The sequence below is a fragment of the Anomaloglossus baeobatrachus genome, chromosome 7, assembly GCF_048569485.1.
Source record: "Anomaloglossus baeobatrachus isolate aAnoBae1 chromosome 7, aAnoBae1.hap1, whole genome shotgun sequence".
Classification (NCBI taxonomy): Eukaryota; Metazoa; Chordata; class Amphibia; order Anura; family Aromobatidae; genus Anomaloglossus; species Anomaloglossus baeobatrachus.
Genome location: NC_134359.1, coordinates 35,365,355 through 35,386,045, shown reverse-complemented (window position 1 = coordinate 35,386,045; position 20,691 = coordinate 35,365,355). Strand labels below are relative to the sequence as shown.

Sequence of the window (20,691 nt, the reverse complement as noted above, 5' to 3'; positions counted from 1 at the left end):
TACCACTGCTGCCATGACCTTGGTGAAAACCCGTGGGGCTGTCGCCAGACCAAATGGCAGGGCTACGAACTGAAGGTGTTCGTCTCCTATAACGAAGCGTAGAAAACGCTGGTGCTCTGGAGCAATCGGCACGTGGAGATAAGCATCCTTGATGTCTATTGATGCTAGGAAATCTCCTTGAGACATCGAGGCAATGACGGAGCGGAGAGATTCCATCCGGAACCGCCTGGTTTTCACGTGCTTGTTGAGCAGTTTTAGGTCCAGAACAGGACGGAAAGAGCCGTCCTTTTTTGGCACCACAAACAGATTGGAGTAAAAACCTTGACCTCGTTCCTGAAGAGGAACAGGGATCACCACTCCTTCTGCCCTTAGAGAGCACACAAAGCTTGAAAACTGAGCAGCCTGTGATCCCACGGGGGGTGTATAGCCAGAAGGGGAGGGGCCTTACACTTTTTAGTGTAATGCTTTGTGTGGCCTCCGGAGGCAGTAGCTATACACCCAATCGTCTGGGTCTCCCAATGGAGCGCCGAAGAAAAATTAATTTGTGACATCAAAATCTGTGTTTGTATACTTTAATTTTGCAACATATGAAGTGTTTTCATGTTTAATCTTGATGATTTTAGAGTTATCATTGCTTCAGGAAATGACATCATAACAAATTAACATAAACAAGACAGGAAAGGCAGACATTTTTGTATTTGAATCATTTAACTTTATTTTTGAGTTCAATGACATGACAAACGCATATGCGTTTTTAAGTAGAAAAACGCATGTAAAAAGCGCTAAAAACGCAATAAAAACGCGAAAAAAACGCATGCGTTTTTAGCGCTAAAAAATGGTCAGAAGCCATTTGGTCAAAAACCAAGGGAAGGAAAACGTGCAGAATAAACTGCAGGTACACCGACGCAACGTGCGAACATAGCCTTAAAGGATTCTGCCCAAACAGAGATCGCCTTTGCGACCCACACAGAGGCAAAGGAGCGCGAGAGGGAGGAACCCGCAGCCTCAAAAGCAGAGCGGGCAAGGTGCTCCACGACACCAGGGGGGGTCTACCTTTGGGGAGTGCGACCACTCCTTGACTACCTCAGGTGGAAAGGGAAAATGGTCATCAGAACCACGCTTTGGAAAGCGTTTGTCAGGGCAGGCCCTGGGTTTGGTCACAGCGGTCTGAAAACTGGACTGGTTAAAGAACACACTCTTTACTCTCTTAGGCGAGGTAAACTGATTCTTTTCTGCCAGAGAGGGTTGCTCCTCTGAGACTGGCGGATTGAGATCCAGCACAGAATTAATAGAAGCAATCAAGTCACTAAAATCTGAGTCACCCTCAGAGAGATCGATGGGGTACATAGCCTCCGAGCCCCCCGTGAGGGCATCCTCCTCATCTTGCGAGTCAGCTCTTGAGTCAGAGCCGCGGGATGAGGAGGGGGAGGAAACCCTGTGCCTTCTCTCAGGAGGACGGGGTCTGGGACCTGATGATGAATCCTCTGTGAGCTCTGATGGACGGAGGTCAGAGGATAGGGATCCTCTGGCAAGAGCATTAGAGGCACCCTGTGAGGAGGGCTGATGCATAGTCATCAAAGTCCTGGACAAAAGTCCCATGGACTCAGCAAATGACTGGGATATGGACCTAGAAAAGGACTCTACCCAGGCCGGGGGTTCAGCCACAGGTGCAGAAGCAGCCTGAGAGACCACTGGGGGGTGAGACTCCAGGCTGTGGCACCGCCAAGTTAGAGCAAACATCACAGTGTGGACAGGTGCTCGGCTCAGGCAGCAGGAGCTTACATGCAGTGCATACAGAATAAAGCTTTGGAGCCTTGCTCCTTGTGTGAGACATGCTGCTGGAGTGGGGGCTTTGCAGAGAATGAACCCCAGGGAGAATATACAGAGGTGCACAACCAGAGACCGGCTGTGGCTTACCAGACCGCTGGAAGCGGTGTTGTGTGCCCTCCAGATCCCGAAGTCCGGACCCCCAATACACAGCACCTCAGCAGGGATGCAGAGTGCAGAAAGGCCCAGCGCAGAGTGAACTCTGCCTGAGAAATGGCCGCCGGAGCGAAGAGAGAGGGCGGGACTAGGGGGCGTTCCTGTAGGGGAGCGGGAACTGGAGGGCCATAGACCTGCAGGAGAGGAGACACGCCCCAGCAGTGGGGAGTGTCCCTCCCCTGTGCAGAACGGCCGCCGGGAGGAGCCGTGCCTGTCCCTCTTGCATGAGTGACATGCGAGGGAAGTTAACAGAAACTAGGCCTCCGGCAAAGCCGGGGCCTAAATTTAAGCGGCGAGGCCAACGCGCAGGCACCATCGGCGCGGTTCTCGGGCGAAAGATAGAGAACCCGCCGGAAATGTCAAAATAAATACATTCAGCATACTCTCCCCATACAATAAAGAACAGGGACCCCCAACACATAAACGTCTCAGGTACTTAGCTGCTGAGACGCAGGGCCAGGTCCCTGGGGATGAGTGCTCCGGTCCAACAGGATCCTCAAGGGGCTGTGGATGGAGACCGGTCTCCTGCCAGGCATGGAGACCGTGCTGGCTCCCACTTCAAGCCAGAGCCCAGGAGGGATGGTGAAGGAGCACGGCATGTAAGGCTCCAGCCTTGGAAATCAACCTTACAACACCACCGACACAGTGGGGTGAGAAAGGACATGCCGGGAGTCTAGACGTGGACCCGCATTTCTTCAATCTCTTTCCAAAAAGCAAAAAAATCATATGAGAATGCATGTGTGGATGTATGCCTCCTGAACACAAAGCGATAAACTGGCTGGGACTGGCTCACCAGGGGGTGTATAAGCTCAGAGGGAGGAGCTACACTTTTTAGTGTAGTACTTTGTGTGTCCTCCGGAGGCAGAAGCTAAACACCCATGGTCTGGGTCTCCCAAAGGAACGATAAAGAAAAGGGTACCGGGACTCCATGAGTTTTCGGTTACCGAAGCGCCTGTCAGGCTTCTTCCTTTGCTTTGTGAGGATATCCTGAAACTCTGGGTGATCAGCGAAAACCTTTTGGGGTTTCCTTGTCCTCTTAAAGGAGACCACATGGTCAGTGGTAGTGGATGGGGGATCCTTCACATGCAGAGTTTGGTTGATTGCTGCTATAAGGGAGTCTATTGCAGTTTGATCATCTGGAGAGGATGAAACCAAGGAATCCTCCTGTTACAAACAGCATTCTCCCTCCTCCAGCTCTTCAGAAGCCGTGGAGCGTGTGGGAGAGTCTGCCCTGTGTGCTTCCGAGGGAGAGCCATGGGGGCCATGAGAGAGTGCTGGAGACACCCGGCCGTGTGCTCTTTTCCTGATCCCTGCAACCGGTGAAGCATGTGCCCGGATTACCTCAGAAGGATCCTCCATAGGGGTATCCTCAGGCTGCGTTCCGTCCAGGGGCCCAGAAGGGTGTGGACGACATTGCATAGCCAGCACCAGGTTCTGTGACAGTTTTTCCATGGATTGGGACAGAAACTGTGCCCATTACAGTGGGCTGGGAGCCCTAGGCTCTGGGCTGACGGTTGCGGCGGTTGTGGCAGGGGGGTCTTGGGGGGCTATAGGGGCACAGGACTCACAGAGAGAAGAGGTGTGTTTACGTGGTAGCTCAGCGTGGCAGGCAGTGCAGGCGGAGTAATAGACTATGTGAGCCTTAGCGCTCTTAGTGCCCTTAGAATTCTGCATGTTCCTAATAGGAGTATGCCAGGAGGGGGAGCAATGGTCAGCAGAGCTACAAGTGAAGCAAGCACCTCACCAGAATCAGCCGATGGCCCTGTCCTCAGGAAGGAGTAAGCTCTGTGGAGATCTTCGCACGCTTTCCTGGGGAGGGGCGGGGCTTAGCGCTAAAAGAGCGCGAAGAAGAAGTCCGTGTGGCCCCCCCTGCTGTGGGTAGTAAAAAAACGGCGGGAAGGGAGCTTCTGACAGTTTTCCTCCCTCTCCCTCCAGTCAGCACACAGCTTGTCACTGGTGGTTCTCTCTGCCGGCTTTTCTGCTAGAGCAAATAAACAGCGTGAGTCCCTGAGCTCTCATTCTCTAGCCACCCCCTCCCCCCTGCCACCGTAAATTATCTGTGCAGGACTTTCTGCAAACAGCAGGGACTGAGGGACTTCCCCCTCCTCCAGCCAGAAAGCTAGAGAAAAGTTAACCCTGTGTGTTCAGGATCCCTGGGGCTCGCCTTCTTGCAATCAGCAAGGGACTTTCTCATAATAAATACTGTAAATTCAGCAGTCCTGGGAGCCTTCCCTGCACCGTGTTTTCTCCCTTTGTCTGGGAAACCAGTCAGGGGGGATCTCACCTTAAACACTGCTTCAGTCCAGGCAGTGGAAATAGAGTCAGCTTGCTGTGTCCGGTCACACAGGTGCCATGTGCAACTCAGAGCCTGCAAAGAGGGGCTGAGGAATTGTGCCTCTGCCCTGGGCTCTGGAAAATCGGTGTCTGTGGAACCCGTCGTCCAGCCCAGGATCCAGCGTCGCAGGAGGGGGTACGTGGAGGCAACACTCCACGTTCCCGCCCGTTGATGGTAGTGGGAGATCGGTCCCAAAAGGAAACAGTCGCCCTCAAAAAAAACAAACCTTGAAAGGAAGTGCCTCCTACAGACACTAAGCTAAAACTGAGGCTGCCTGGCCCGGCCAGGGGGTGTATACTGCAGCGGAGGAGCTATGCTTTTGCATCTACTTAGTGTCCTCCTATGGATAGGCAGCATAACACCCATGGTCCTGTGTCCCCCAATGAGGAGTCAGAGAAATCCTCTACTTTACAGAATTAAAAAAAAAAAATAAATCCTGTCCTGCATATTTGGAGCTTAATGAAGATGGATTTATGAATTGATCATCTGATTAAAGTGAACCTGTCAGGTGCAATATGCACCCAGAATCCCAGAGTTTGGGTTATGCGCACTATAAAGCCGGGTGTAAGTATCTCGGCTTTAAATTGAAGTAGTGCGCATGACCGAAAGTCCGGGGTCATGCGGACAGACGAAATTCAGCGTCGGGCAGCAGAGAGGTGAGAGAGATCATCCTTTGATGCTGTGGATTCATTAGCATGTTAGCACGCCCACAGGGGCGTACTAACCTGCTAATGGGGCCAACTAGCCAGGGGAAGTAACGCCCAGGGGACTAGTATCTGCGCTCATTAGCATAAGAAAAGATCTCTTTACCTATGCTACCAGATGCAGGGACAGTCCGGCAGGGATTAGCAATATGCACTCAGAACTGCTTGTGGTTCTGGGTGCATTTTGCAGCTGACAGGTTCCCTTTAAATCAGACAAGCCAAGTTTATACATTTATGATAAGCAAATGAATTTGACCTGGTTTAATTTGCAAAGATTTAAGCATTAAGGCCTAAGGCACACGGTATGAAAATCAGTGCGAGTGTAGTGCGAAAGAAAAAAAAAAAAATCACTCGGACGAATATTAGCCTGTGTGTCAGCGCCCTAATCGGACAAAGAAGACAATCGCAGCATGCTGCGATTGTAAGGCGAGACTCTCTCACACCCATTCAAGTGTATGGGGCGAGAGAAAAATCGCACTGCACTCGCGGTACACCGGTGTCTGCGACTGCAGAGCGATAATGGCAATAGCGGCAACAGAGGAGAGGGAGAGAAATCCCTCCCTCCCCTCCTCAGTGCCGGCCCGCCCCCTGCAGCTGAGGTCCGCTCGCACGGTCAGACCGAGTATCATGCGAGGGGAATCACAGTAATCCCCGTGTGGCCCCAGCCTAAAAGGGATTAACGCTGATCAGAGGTAGATGATGAAGAATTAAAGTGGAGATAACACAGAGGTGCAAAGTGGGAACGTATGAAGTAGGTTACCTTTCTGGGGCGTTGATAACGTCAGATTCTGGTTTGAAGAACGTGACGGCGTTGAAGATGAGTCTACACTTAAAGCACTTTGAAGCAGCGGCAGACAGACCTGCACATGGAGGTACAATAGTCAGGAATCATATTTTGTTGGGAAATTATCCTAATTTAGTGCAAGAGACCTTGCTCCATATCATTTTTTTCTCCTCGTTATGACTAAAGTGTTCCAACAAAATGTAAAAAGATAAAAATTGAGGGGGGAGGGGAATAAAAAAAAAAAAAAAAAATATGAATGTGGCTGGTAATGCCTAATAGTTACCTGTTCAAAGTGGGCAGGCAGCTGAGCGCCAAGACGCATTAGCAGATACCACCATACTTCGATTTTTGTGAGAGCCAAGAGCTCAGTCTTCACGCTGATGGAGTTTAGTGGCTGCATAAGTAGCTTCAGTCGCTTTGAACTGCAAAGTATATCTGAGAAAATGGAGAATGTTGCATGCGTTATAAAAACTACAACAGCTGGAAACCCATTTCCTTAATCACAAGCTCGCTAAAGGGGTTGCCCCTTTTTTACCATCTTTAGCGCACAGGCTTAGGTGACAAAATAAACTCAACTTTTCTTCTCCTCCTCATCTCCCCTAGTCTTTGTTGATCGGCCGCAGCGTTTATACAGATTGAAGTGATGACAAGTGCATGAGCCATTGACAACGCTGCATCCAGTCAATGTGATGCCACCACTGCAACCGATCAACAAAGCAGCAGCATTGGGGCGACGCTGGAGTCTTGGAGAATAAGTAGAGCTCAGTTTTTGGGGAGTTTATGCATATCGTGGCCAGTGGGTTAAAAATAATTTTAGATCACTTATTAAACAACCTCATTGACCCCTTTTCAAGGTTCTCCCCATAAAACCTATTTCTCGTAGCCTTTATGGGGCAATCCAAAGCCCACCCTTACAATTGACATTTGTTATAAGTGGTAAAAAAAAAAAAAAAAAAAAAGGTTTAAAATTTGGGACCCGGCAGATAAGCCCCTTGTTCATCTTTATTGCACAACTACAGTAAGGAGGTTTTAATGGAGCAGAAGGCGACACTACATTAATAAACATTAGGATGAGAAGAGCAGATAAGGGTCAACTGTGAAGTTCAGGACAGAATAGAGCGGGGCATGGAGTGCATCCAAAATCCTCCTTCATGTGTATAGGAGGCTCAGAATCATCATTCTAGTGATTGATTGGGTACTGGGTCACTAAAAATCAGGCACTGATCGCCTGCGAGTACATATAGGTGATCAATAATAAGCCCCTTTAAAAAGGTATCCCTGCTCTGAAGGGCTTGCTATAACAGTTGTTGGATTCTCCATATTGTCAGCTGTGCCAGGTTAGAGAGCGGCAGGCTACACTACAACGTCGCAAGATTACCTGGATTTAATGCAAAATTATCAATAAGACTTTTCCAAGCGATAAATGCTATTTTCTTCACAGCTGGGGTTCCGCTTCGAAAGCCAAGTTCTTCCAGCTGCAGCAAAGAGTTAATAAAGCTGCCGCTACGATGCAAGGTCTAAGAGCACAAAAAAAAAAAAAGTAATACATCACTGCAATTAATAATGATCACCCATCCACTGCAAACACCAAAGTTACGAGCCATTACCTTTCCTAACAGCTTCACAAACAAAGGCCACAGCTTCAGCACGTACGTTTCGTTCTTACACGTGAAGAGTTTTTGGAGCTCGGCAATGATTTTCTATAGGAAGAAAGGGAATGGTTATGAGGTCTAGAGATTTCGACTTGCATGTTCAGAAATGCACATGGACTTTAGCGTAATCAGTAGGATCTGGATCACTCACAGACGTCATGAGCTGTTCTGTTAGGGTCGACACTTCTTGCTGTTTCTGAAGCAACAGCGGTACTCCAATCTCCAGGACTGTTGCTGCTCTTATCCGAACTTTGGGCGCAGAATGAACAACTAGTGGAATAATTAACTTAGCCCATCGAACAGCCTCTGAGGTCATCTGTGTAGGGGTCTGTTCCAAAAGCCTAAAAACACAATAGAGACTGGAGTGAAACAGAGGGGACACCGGACTCCTGGGTGTATTGCCATTCTCACTTTCACATTCGCCCTGCACACCAGTGTACTTCGAGTGCAGTGCGATTTTTTTTTTCTTGCCCTGTAGACTTGAATGGGTGCGAGAGAATGAAGCATCGCATTACACCCGCAGCATGTGTCAACTGTTTTCTTGGTTCGATTAGGGCTGAGAAAATAATTGCTCATATGTGCTGACACACAGGCTAATATTGGTCCGAGTGGAATGTGATGTTTTGTCACATTCCACTCGCTCCGATTTTCATGCCGTGTGTCTTAGGCCTTAAAAAGTGACCTTCCACCTCCAAACCCAAAATGTTTCTATACATTTGCCAGGTATATAAAGACTATATTGATGCCAGTAACTCCCTTTTTTGGTAAAAAAGTGGCCATTGATCTGATAGTGTGGGAAATCTCACCAGTCTGCCTACAGGGGTTGTATAGGCCTCCGCTGATGGAGACATGCGGTGTCCATCCCTTGGTGGGGTACAGACAGGGGAGAAGCATTTTCGAATTTCAACAGCACTATACAGTGGCTACATTTTGGGAAGGGAGGAGGAGGAACAGGCACAGATGAGTGAAGAGGTATGGAGACTACGCATGGAAACATGTCCCGTCACACTTGGTTTGGGATCAGGAGGGTCCCTGAGCAGAATGACATCGAAAAAACGAAAACTTGACACTAGAAAGGAAGATTTCTTCTCACCTTAGAATGACGTTCAGTGCTTCATATGCAATGACCAGTGACTGCCCATCTTTATTAAGTACATTTTCTAATGTAGAAAGTATTAGGGGTACCTAAAACACGAGAGTAACGGCTTTACACTTCACGTCGGATTTCACAGTTAACAGAATATTTTCAATATTTACAGACACTTACCACCTTCCCAACTTCTTCAGGGGAGAAGTTTTGCTTAGAAATCACCCAAAGTGCTCTAGTGCAGGAGTTCTTATCTGCGTCTTTCACAGCAATGCTGTTTAGCGTGGACAGCAATTCTTGCACCACAGATGCTACAAAAAACAAAATACAAGCATATCAGAAGCGTGTAACCACATATTGTATGGATCAATCAGTGCCATTGAGGCACTCGAATACTGGGCCCGATGTTCGGAGTAAAGATCCCGGATAGTGTTCAATGAGTAGTTAGCGGGTGCTGTCCTCTTCTACTCGCATATTCGTTACGAGTAGCGGGCGCGATGTAATTCAATAGGAAATACTCGCTAAGTAGCGAGTAACCCGATTACTCGCACGAAAGAAGGGAATTTTGTTTACTTACCGTAAATTCCTTTTCTTCTAGCTCCTATTGGGAGACCCAGACAATTGGGTGTATAGCTTCTGCCTCCGGAGGCCACACAAAGTATTACACTTTAAAAAGTGTAACCCCTCCCCTCTGCCTATACACCCTCCCGTGCATCACGGGCTCCTCAGTTTTGGTGCAAAAGCAGGAAGGAGGAAACTTATAAATTGGTCTAAGGTAAATTCAATCCGAAGGATGTTCGGAGAACTGAAACCATGAACCAAAAGAACAATTCAACATGAACAACATGTGTACACAAAAGAACAACAGCCCGAAGGGAACAGGGGCGGGTGCTGGGTCTCCCAATAGGAGCTAGAAGAAGAAGGGAATTTTGTTACTTACCGTAAATTCCTTTTCTTCTAGCTCCTATTGGGAGACCCAGACGATTGGGTGTATAGCTACTGCCTCCGGAGGCCACACAAAGCATTACACTAAAAAGTGTAAGGCCCCTCCCCTTCTGGCTATACACCCCCAGTGGGATCACTGGCTCACCAGTTTTAGTGCAAAAGCAAGAAGGAGGAAAGCCAATAACTGGTTTAAACAAATTCACTCCGAAGTAACATCGGAGAACTGAAAACCATTCAACATGAACAACATGTGGACCCGAAAAACCAACCCAAAAAATCCCGAAGGACAACAGGGCGGGTGCTGGGTCTCCCAATAGGAGCTAGAAGAAAAGGAATTTACGGTAAGTAACAAAATTCCCTTCTTCTTCGGCGCTCCATTGGGAGACCCAGACGATTGGGACGTCCAAAAGCTGTCCCTGGGTGGGTAAAGAAATACCTCATGTTAGAGCTGCAAAGACAGCCCTTCCCTACGGGGAGGCAACTGCCGCCTGCAGGACTCTTCTACCTAGGCTGGCGTCCGCCGAAGCATAGGTATGCACCTGATAATGTTTGGTGAAAGCGTGCAGACTCGACCAGGTAGCTGCCTGGCACACCTGTTGAGCCGTAGCCTGGTGTCGTAATGCCCAGGACGCACCCACGGCTCTGGTAGAATGGGCCTTCAGCCCTGATGGAACCGGAAGCTCAGCAGAACGGTAGGCTTCAAGAATTGGTTCCTTGATCCATCGAGCCAGGGTGGCTGTGGAAGCCTGCGACCCTTTGCGCTGACCAGCGACAAGTATAAAGAGTGCATCCGAGCGGCGCAGGGGCGCCGTGCGGGAAAAGTAGATTCTGAGCGCTCTCATCAGATCCAACAAATGCAAATCCAATTCATATCGATGAACTGGATGAGGACAAAAGGAAGGTAAGGAGATATCCTGACTGAGATGAAAGGGGGATACCACCTTAGGGAGAAACCCCGTAATCAGGCGCAGCACTACCTTGTCTTGGTGAAACACCAGGAAAGGAGCTTTGGATGACCGCGCTGCTAGCTCGGACACTCTCTGAAGAGACGTGACCATTACCAAAAAAAGCCACTTTCTGTGACAGTCGAGAAAGTGAAAAAACATCCCTCAGAGGCCCCAAGGGCGGCTCCTGGAGAGCAATAAGTACCCTGTGCAGATCCCATGGGTCTAACGGCCCCTTGTACGGAGGGAGAATGCGACCAACCCCCTGCAGGAACGTGCGTACCTGAGGAAGTCGTACTATGCGATTCTGAAAGAATACAGACAGCGCTGGGACTCGTCCGTTAAGGGAGCCGAGCGACAAACCTTTTCCCAAACCAGATTGTAGGAAGGAAGGAAAAGTAGGCAATGCAAATGTCCAGGGAGACACTCCCTGAGCAGAGCGCTAAGAGAAGCATATCTTCCACGTCTTGTGGTAGATCTTGGCAGACGTCAGCTGCCTAGCCCGTCTCACGGTGGCAATGACGACTTGAGATAATCCTGAAGACGCTAGAATCCCGGACTCGATGGCCACACAGTCAGGATCAGGGCCGTAGAATTCAGTGGAAAAAACGGCCCTTGGGACAGTAAGTCTGGCCGGTCTGAGGGTGCCCACGGTTGGCCGACCGTGAGATGCCACAGATCCGGGAACCACGACCTCCTCGGCCAGTCTGGGACGACGAGGATGGCGCAGCGGCAAGCGGAGCTAAGCTTGCGTAGCACTCTGGGCAACAGTGCCAGAGGTAGAACACATAGGGTAGCTGGAACTGCGACCAATCCTGAACTAAGGCGCCTGCCGCCAGAGCTCTTTGCTCGTGAGACCGCGCCATGAAAAATCGGGACCTTGTTGTTGTGTCGAGACGCCATTAGGTCGACGTCCGGCACCCCCCAGCGGCTACAGCGTTCCTGACACCCTTCTGGGTGCAGAAGCCATTCCCCTGCGTCCATACCCAGGCGACTGAGGAAGTCTGCTTCCCAATTTCCTACGCCCGGGATGTGAACTGCGGATATGGTGGATGCTCTGTCCCCCACCCACATCAGAATCCGCCGGATTGCCAGGTAGGCTTGGCGATGCGTGTTCCGCCTTGGTGGGCGATGTCTGCCACCGCTGTGGAATTGTCCGACTGAATTCGGATCTGTTTTCCTTCCAGCCACTGCTGGAAGGCTTGCAGGGCAAGATACACTGCCCAGATTTCCAGAACATTGATCTGAAGGATGGACTCCATGACCGTCTGAGAAGGGAAACGTTCCTGTCTAGGGACGTAGACTCCCCAACCCATTGGCAAAGCATGTCCCATTGAAGTGGACGCAGATGAAACTGCGCGAAAGTGACTGCCTCTGCATGAGACGTCTTAAGGGGTGTGACTGGCCTTGAAGGAGAGACTGCACCCCCGTCTGTAGTGAACGCTGCTTGTCCAGCGGAAGCTTCACTACCGCTGAGAGAGTGTGAAACTCCATGCTCAAATATGTCGGCGATTGGGTCGGTGCCCGATGTAACCTTGAAAAGTTGATGATCCACCCGAAACTCTGGAGTCTCCAGCGCCACGTTCAGGCTGCGTTGGCATGCCTCTTGAGAGGGTGCCTTGACAAGTGGATCGTCCCAGTAAGGATCACAGAGTGACCCTGAGAGTGCAGGACTGCTCCCACTGCTGCCCTGAACTTGGCGAAAACCCGTAGGGCTGTCGCCAGACCGAAGGGCAGGGCTACGCACTGAAGCTGCTCGTCTTCAATAACGAAAACGTAGCACACGCAGGTGCTCTGGAGCAATCGGCACGTGGAGATAGGCATCCTGATGTCTACTGATGCTAGGAAATCTCCTTGCGACATTGAGGCAATGACGGAGCGGAGGGTTACATCCGGAACCGCCTGGCCTACACGTGCTTGGTGAGCAGTGTTAGGTCCAGAACGGAACGGAAAGAGCCACCCCTTTTTTGGCACCCCAATCAGATTGGAGGAAAAAACCGTGTCTTGTTCCTGAAGAGGAACAGAGATTACCACTTCTTCTGCCTGCAGAAGAGCAACGGCTCGGTGGGGGGAGGGGGGGAGAAGTGCTGAAGAATCGCGTCGGAGGACGAGAACAGAGTTCTATCCTGTACACGTGAGACAAAAATGTCTCTCACCCACCGGTCTGTGACCTGTGGCAGTTAAATGTCCCCAAGCGGGAGATTCTGCCACCAACCGCGGATGCGGAGAGAGAGAGCTGACAGTCATGAGGAGACCGCCTTGGTAGCGGTTCCTCCTGCTGCCTTCCTTGGGCGTGATTGAGCCCGGCCGGAATCTGAGCCCCTCTGAGCCTTTTGAGCCCTTTTGGACGAGGACAACTGGGACCTGCCCGAGCCTGGGAAGGACCAACCTCGACTGTCCCTCCAGGACAGCATTACTAGGGTAAGTCGCAATGCAGACATTGCGAGGTTAAGGACACCACCTGCGGCACAGAAGCACATGTGCTCAAGACCAGCTGCGCAAGCGCAGCTGAAATAGGTTAGAGTGCCCATACGGCTGCGAATGCCGGAGCAACCGACACGCTGAAAGCTTCACAGACAGATTTCAACCAGAGGTCCATCTGTCTGTCAATGGCATCTTTAAGTGAAGTCCCATCTTCACTGCAACTATGGATCTAGCCGCAAGCCTGGAGATTGGGGGATCCACCTTTGGACCCTGGGTCTAGCGCTTTACCACGTCAGGTGAAAGGGATAACGTGTATCCTTAAAACGTTTGGAGAAAACGCTTATCTGGTAAGCGTGGTGTTTCTGAACTGCTTCTCTGAAGTCAGCGCCAGAAAAATACTCAATATACACTTGAGATACTGAAAGAGGGATTTATCCTGCTGTGAAGCTGACCCCTCCCCTGGAGGAGTTGAGGGTGAAATACCCAACTTTCCATTGATGGACGCTATAAGATTATTCACTATAGCGTCAGCATCCGGTGCATCTGGATTGAGAGCGGTCTCAAGATCAGAGTCTTGAACAGCTACGTCTGCCTCATGATACAGAGAGTACTCCTGTGGTGACCCTGACTAGTGATGAAGTCGAGGGCCATTCCCATGGAGCTCGCTTAGGCCGTCTGGGACTGTCGTCCGTGTCAGAGCCTGCACCCTGGGATGCATGGGACCCCCCTGGAACCCTGATTTATTCCCAATCAGGGTGGCCAGGGGCATTGAATCAACCTTGGCCAAGGTCTATCTGGACTGCAAAGTCTGTAAGATATTAGTCATAATCACAGACAATAAAGCAGCGGAAACTGCAACTCCGTCCCTGTCCATGGACAGGGATCACAGGTGGTCTTTTGGCTACCTGTAGCGGAGACCCCGGTTGAGCAAATGCACATACTGGGGGCCCTGGAACCGTATCACATGCAGTACAAGCAGCATAGAAAGCCTGTGCCTTGGCACCCCTGCTTTTTTGCTGTTGTTGTCTAGCCATCTAGGAGCATTAGCTCAGAATAGCGACCTTACAGTGAATGCATACAAGCATGAAGTACAAATAAACACTTCAGCACATGTAGTACAAGCAGCCTAGAAAGCTTGTGCCTTGGCACCTTTGCTTTTCTGCTGCTGTTGTCTAGTTATTCAGGAGCATTAGCGAAGAATAGCTACAAACAGTGAATGTATAGCATACAAGCATGAAAATAAACACTGCAGCACATGCAATCCAAGCAGCATTGAAAGCTTGTGTCTTAGCACCCTTGCTGTTTGCTGCCGCTGGCTAGCCATCTAGGCGGGTAGACAGCCAAGAATAGCCATTACAGTGCCATGTATAGTCTGTGCTTTAGCACCGCTGCTTTTTAGCTGCTGTTTCTAGGCCTGCATCCTGAATAGCGACTTTACAAAAAAGTACAGCAGGACACTTCGGCATTAGTGGGTCAGCACTGCAGCTGCCGCTTACCGCCCGCACAAAAGCAGGTGTGTGGCGCCTCCTGTGACTGCTAGCTCAGCGCTTGTCTCCGTTTTCCCGCTCTGCGTGCCGGAATGGCTGCCGGCGTCCAGAGAAGAGGGGCGGGCCGAGGGCGTGCCCGAGACAAGAGCGGGAACCCGGCGTCCCACTGAGTCTAGTGAAGGGGGCTGGAGAATGCAAAGCAGACTCCAGCTCCCTGCGCTGACTTACTGTACAGCGTCCCGCCCCTTCCCTGACTGGCAGGGCTGGGGGCGGGAACGAAAGGAAAACTAGGCCGCAAAGCCGGGGACTGGAGTAATAAGCGCGGCCGTCCTATGTGCACGGCCGGCGCGGAAGTCCCCGGCGCACCACAAGTCCCAGCCGCGCCATAGTGTAAAACACCCAGCAGCGGCCGGCGCGGCCGTTCCCAATACATAAATTCACTCAGCAAAGCTGCAGTGAATAATAGCACAAGCGCTCTGCGCTGTTGTCCCCGGCGCACTAGCACTCCCAGCAATGCTGGTGCGTGTGTGCGCGATGTGTACGGGGACACAGAGTACCTTAATGTCGCAGGGCCCTGTCCCTGAGGATACTCAGCTCCAAATCCAGCAGGTTCTCTGGGTCTATGGATGGAGCCCGGTCTCAGTGCCTGGAGACCGGTAAGATCCCACTTCGCCCAGAGCCCCATCAGGGGGATGGGGAAGGAAAGCAGCATGTGGGCTCCAGCCTCCGTACCAGCAATAGGTACCTCAACCTTACAAACCGCAAGTGGGGTGAGAAGGGAGCATGCTGGGGGCCCTATATGGGCCCACTTTTCTTCCATCCGACATAGTCAGCAGCTACTGCTGACTAAAAACAGTGGAGCTATGCGTGGATGTCTGACCTCCTTCGCACAAAGCAGAAAAACTGGTGAGCCAGTGATCCCACTGGGGGTGTATAGCCAGAAGGGGAAGGGCCTTACACTTTTTAGTGTAATGCTTTGTGTGGCCTCCGGAGGCAGTAGCTATACACCCAATCGTCTGGGTCTCCCAATGGAGCGCCGAAGAAAAGGAATTTACGGTAAGTAAACAAAATTCCCTTCTTCTTTGTCGCTCCATTGGGAGACCCAGACAATTGGGACGTCCAAAAGCAGTCCCTGGGTGGGTAAAAGAATACCTCGATAAAAAGAGCCGAAAAACGGCCCCCTCTTACAGGTGGGCGACCGCCGCCAGAAGGACTCGCCTACCTAGGCTGGCATCTGCCGAAGCATAGGCATGCACCTGATAGTGTTTCGTGAAAGTGTGCAGACTCGACCACGTAGCCGCCTGACACACCTGCTGAGCCGTAGCCCGGTGCCGCAATGCCCAGGATGCACCCACGGCTCTGGTAGAATGGGCCTTCAGCCCTGAAGGAATCGGAAGCCCAGAAGAACGGTAGGCTTCAAGAATCGGTTCCTTGATCCACCGAGCCAAGGTTGACTTGGAAGCCTGCGACCCCTTACGCTGGCCAGCGACAAGGACAAAGAGCGCATCCGAACGGCGCAGGGGCGCCGTGCGAGAAGTGTAGAGCCGGAGTGCTCTCACGAGATCTAACAAGTGCAAATCCTTTTCACATTGGTGAACTGGATGAGGGCAAAAGGAAGGTAAGGAGATATCCTGATTGAGATGAAAAGGGGATACCACCTTAGGGAGAAATTCCGGGACCGGACGCAGAACCACCTTATCCTGGTGAAACACCAGGAAGGGGGCTTTGCATGACAGCGTTGCTAGCTCAGACACTCTCCGAAGTGATGTGACTGCCACTAGGAAGGCCACCTTCTGCGAAAAACATGATAGAGAGACATCCAGCATCGGCTCGAAAGGTGGTTTCTGAAGAGCCGTTAGCACCCTGTTAAGATCCCAGGGTTCCAGCGGACGCTTGTAAGGTGGGACTATGTGGCAAACTCCCTGCAGGAACGTGCGGACCTGCGGAAGCCTAGCTAGACGCTTTTGAAAAAAAACACGGAAAGCGCCGATACTTGTCCCTTGAGAGAGCCGAGAGACAAACCCTTATCCATTCCGGATTGAAGGAAAGAAAGAAAAGTGGGTAAGGCAAACGGCCAGGGGGTAAAACCCCGATCAGAGAACCAGGATAAGAAGATCCTCCAAGCCCTGTGATAGATCTTGGCGGACGTTGGTTTCCTGGCTTGTCTCATAGTGGCAATGACATCTTGAGATAACCCTGAGGACGCTAGGAGCCAGGACTCAATGGCCACACAGTCAGGTTGAGGGCCGCAGAATTCAGATGGAAAAATGGCCCTTGAGACAGCAAGTCTGGTCGGTCTGGGAGTGCCCACGGTTGACCCACCGTGAGGTGCCACAGATCCGGGTACCACGACCTCCTCGGCCAGTCTGGAGCGACGAGGATGGCGTGGCGGCAGTCGGACCTGATCTTGCGCAACACTCTGGGCAGCAGTGCCAGAGGAGGAAATACATAAGGCAGTCGAAACTGCGACCAATCCTGAACTAATGCGTCTGCCGCCAGAGCTCTGTGATCTTGAGACCGTGCCATGAATGCCGGGACTTTGTTGTTGTGCCGAGACGCCATGAGGTCGACGTCCGGCGTTCCCCAGCGGCAACAGATCTCTTGAAACACGTCCGGGTGAAGAGACCATTCCCCTGCGTCCATGCCCTGGCGACTGAGAAAGTCTGCTTCCCAGTTTTCTACGCCCGGGATGTGAACTGCGGAGATGGTGGAGGCTGTGGCTTCCGCCCACAGCAGAATCCGCCGAACTTCTTGGAAGGCCTGACGACTGCGTGTGCCGCCCTGGTGGTTGATGTACGCGACCGCCGTGGCGTTGTCCGACTGTATGCCGATCTGTCTGCCCTCCAACCACCGATGGAACGCCTTTAGGGCTAGATACACTGCCCTTATCTCCAGAACATTGATCTGAAGGGAGGACTCTGTCGGAGTCCAGGTTCCCTGAGCCCTGTGGTGGAGGAAGACCGCTCCCCACCCTGACAGACTCGCGTCCGTCGTGACCACAGCCCAGGATGGGGGCAGGAATGATTTTCCCTTCGACAAGGAAGTGGGAAGAAGCCACCACTGAAGAGAGGTTTTGGTTGCCAGTGAAAGAGAGACGTTCCTGTCTAGGGACGTCGACCTCCTGTCCCATTTGCGGAGAATGTCCCATTGAAGTGGACGCAGATGAAACTGCGCAAAGGGAACTGCCTCCATTGCTGCCACCATCTTCCCTAGGAAGTGCATGAGGCGCCTCAAGGGGTGTGACTGGGTCCGAAGGAGAGAGTGCACCCCTGTCTGCAGCGAACGCTGTTTGTCCAGCGGAAGCTTCATTATCGCTGAGAGAGTAAGTCCGTGATTGGGTCGGTGTCAATTTTGACTTTGGGAAATTGATGATCCACCCGAACCTCTGGAGAGTCTCCAGAGCAATGGTCAGGCTGTGTTGACATGCCACCCGGGAGGGTGCCTTGACTAGGAGATCGTCTAAGTAAGGGATCACCGAGTGGCCCTGAGAGTGTAGGACCGCCACCACGGATGCCATGATCTTGGTGAAGACCCGTGGGGCTGTCGCCAGGCCGAAAGGCAGTGCCACAAACTGAAGGTGTTCGTCCCCAATGGCGAAACGCAGGAAGCGTTGATGCTCTGGTGCAATCGGCACATGGAGATAAGCATCCCTGATGTCGATTGAAGCTAGGAAGTCTCCTTGGGACATCGAGGCGATGACAGAACGGAGAGATTCCATCCGAAACCTTCTGGTTCTCACGTGTCTGTTGAGCAGTTTGAGGTCCAGAACGGGGCGGAATGATCCGTCCTTTTTTGGCACCACGAACAAGTTGGAGTAAAAACCGCGACCACGTTCTTTAATGGGAACAGGGATCACAACTCCTTCTGCCTTCAGAGTGTTCACCGCCTGAAAAAGTGCATCGGCTCGCTCGGGGGGCGGAGATGTTCTGAAGAAACGAGTCGGAGGACGAGAGCTGAGCTCTATCCTGTAACCGTGCGACAGAATGTCTCTCACCCATCGGTCTTGGACATGTGGCCACCAGGCGTCGCAAAAGCGGGAGAGCCTGCCACCGACCGAGGATGCGGTTTGGGGAGGCCGAAAGTCATAAGGAGGCCGCCTTGGAGGCGGTTCCTCCGGCGGTCTTTGGAGGACGTGACTTAGACCGCCATGCAGAAGAGTTCCTCTGGCCCTTCTCTGACCTGTTGGACGTGGAGGATTGGGACCTGGCTGAGGGCCGAAAGGACCGAAACCTCGATTGAATTTTTCGTTGCTGAGGTTTGTTTGGTTTGGACTGGGGTAAGGACGAGTCCTTACCCTTGGATTGTTTAATAATTTCATCCAATTGCTCGCCAAACAAACGGTCGCCAGAAAATGGCAAACCGGTTAAGAACTTCTTGGAAGCAGAGTCTGCCTTCCATTCGCGTAGCCACATGGCCCTGCGGACTGCTACCGAATTGGCGGACGCTACCGCTGTACGGCTCGCTGAGTCCAGGACGGCGTTCATGGCGTAGGACGAAAAGGCCGATGCCTGAGAAGTCAAAGACACAACTTGCGGAGCAGAGGTACGTGTGACTGCATTAATCTCAGACAGACAAGCTGAGATAGCTTGGAGTGCCCACACGGCTGCAAAGGCCGGAGCAAAAGACGCGCCTATGGCTTCATAGATGGATTTCATCAGGAGCTCTATTTGCCTGTCAGTGGCATCCTTGAGCGATGAACCATCTGCCACTGATACTACGGATCTAGCCGCCAGTCTAGAGACTGGAGGATCCACCTTGGGACACTGAGCCCAACCCTTAACTACGTCAGGGGGGAAGGGGTAACGTGTGTCATTAAGGCGCTTAGTAAAGCGCTTGTCCGGAAATGCTCTGTGCTTCTGGACAGCATCTCTGAAGTTAGAGTGATCGAAAAACGCACTCCGTGTACGTTTGGGAATCCTAAACTGGTGTTTCTCCTGCTGTGAAGCCGACTCCTCTATAGGTGGAGTTGGGGGAGAAAGATCTAGCACCTGGTTGATGGACGCTATAAGGTCATTTACTATGGCGTCCCCTTCAGGTGTATCAAGATTGAGAGCAACGTCAGGATCAGAGCCCTGAGCTGCGACCTCCGCCTCATCCTCCAGAGAGTCCTCATGCTGCGACCCCGAACAGCGTGATGAAGCCGGGGAAGGTTCCCAGCGAGCCCGCTTAGCCGGTCTGGGACTGCGGTCCGTGTCGGAGTCCTCCCCGTGGGACCTAGGTGTCACCCCAGGAGCACTCTGCTGCACCGACCGAGAGGGGCCTGGGGGCGATGAACTCACAGTGCCCGGGGCCTGTGTGACCGATCTGGACTGCAAGGCTTCTAGTATCTTAGCAGACCATCTGTCCATAGACTGAGCCATGGATTGTGAAAGCGACTCAGAGAGTCTCTCAGCCAAAACTGCAAACTCTGTCCCTGCCACCTGGACAGTGGAAGCCGGCGGTTCTACCTGAGCCGAGGGTCCCACCAGTGCCCGAGGCTCCGGCTGAGTGAGTGCCACAGGGGCCGAGCATTGCACACAGTGAGGGTAGGTGGAACCTGCAGGTAACATAGCCGCACAAGAGGTACAGGTTGCAAAATAAGCCTGTGCCTTGGCACCCTTGCTCTTTGCGGACGACATGTTGTAGTCTCCTCTGAGAGTGATCACTGAGGGTATATAGCCAAGCAAATACTGCGGCCGAACAGAGAAAATGTATACTATACTAATATATATATATATATATATATATATATATATATATATATATATATATATTATACACACACACTTCGGCACCCAAGGGGGGCCAGCACCGGGTAACCAGTGTGGCTTACCGACCGCCCAAAGCGGTTGTGTGTCCACCAGATTCCCTGCCTGGGCCTCCCAGAGCTGTAGAGCTCGTTCTGAAATCCTCCACCGGCAGAAGTGATTGTAAATATGGCTGCCAGAGTTCTCAGGGGAGGAGGGAGCCGTGGGCGTGACTAATAAAGTGCGGGAATCTGGTGCCCCACAGTGCTCAGTGAGGGGGGAGGAGAACACCTAAGTATGCTCCAGCCCTCACTGCCGACGTCCAGTCGACAGTCCCGCCCTTACCCCTGACTGGCATGCCCGGGGGCGGGAGTTATGGTACTAGGCCGCAGAAGCCGGGGACTAAATTTAATAACGCGGCCGGCAAACAGGCGCGGTAGTCCCGGTCGTCACAAAAAAACAGCAGCCGCTGCAGCGTCTGTAACACAGGCGCTCCATGCACCGTCCCCAAGGGGACACAGAGTACCTTATAGATGCAGGGCTTGTCCCTGATGATACTCAGTCTCCTGTCCGTCAGATTCCCCCAGGGGCTGCGGAGGGAGCCCGGTCCCAGTGAATGG

The 20,691-nt window shown here is 51.9% G+C and overlaps 1 protein-coding gene across 2 annotated transcripts in view; it reads right to left on the bottom strand.

Annotated features, from left to right (window-relative positions):
• The window catches only part of RIF1 (replication timing regulatory factor 1), a 234,742-nt gene that overhangs the window by 169,648 nt on the left and 44,403 nt on the right, over positions 1 to 20,691 (bottom strand). For both annotated transcript variants that reach the window (XM_075317188.1, XM_075317189.1), the window contains exons 5-11: positions 8,726 to 8,856; positions 8,552 to 8,643; positions 7,610 to 7,799; positions 7,414 to 7,506; positions 7,185 to 7,323; positions 6,090 to 6,241; positions 5,783 to 5,882 (exon numbers count right to left, since the gene is read on the bottom strand). In XM_075317188.1, coding sequence (XP_075173303.1) covers positions 5,783 to 5,882; positions 6,090 to 6,241; positions 7,185 to 7,323; positions 7,414 to 7,506; positions 7,610 to 7,799; positions 8,552 to 8,643; positions 8,726 to 8,856 — 897 coding nt within the window. The remainder of the gene's footprint in view (positions 1 to 5,782; positions 5,883 to 6,089; positions 6,242 to 7,184; positions 7,324 to 7,413; positions 7,507 to 7,609; positions 7,800 to 8,551; positions 8,644 to 8,725; positions 8,857 to 20,691) is intronic.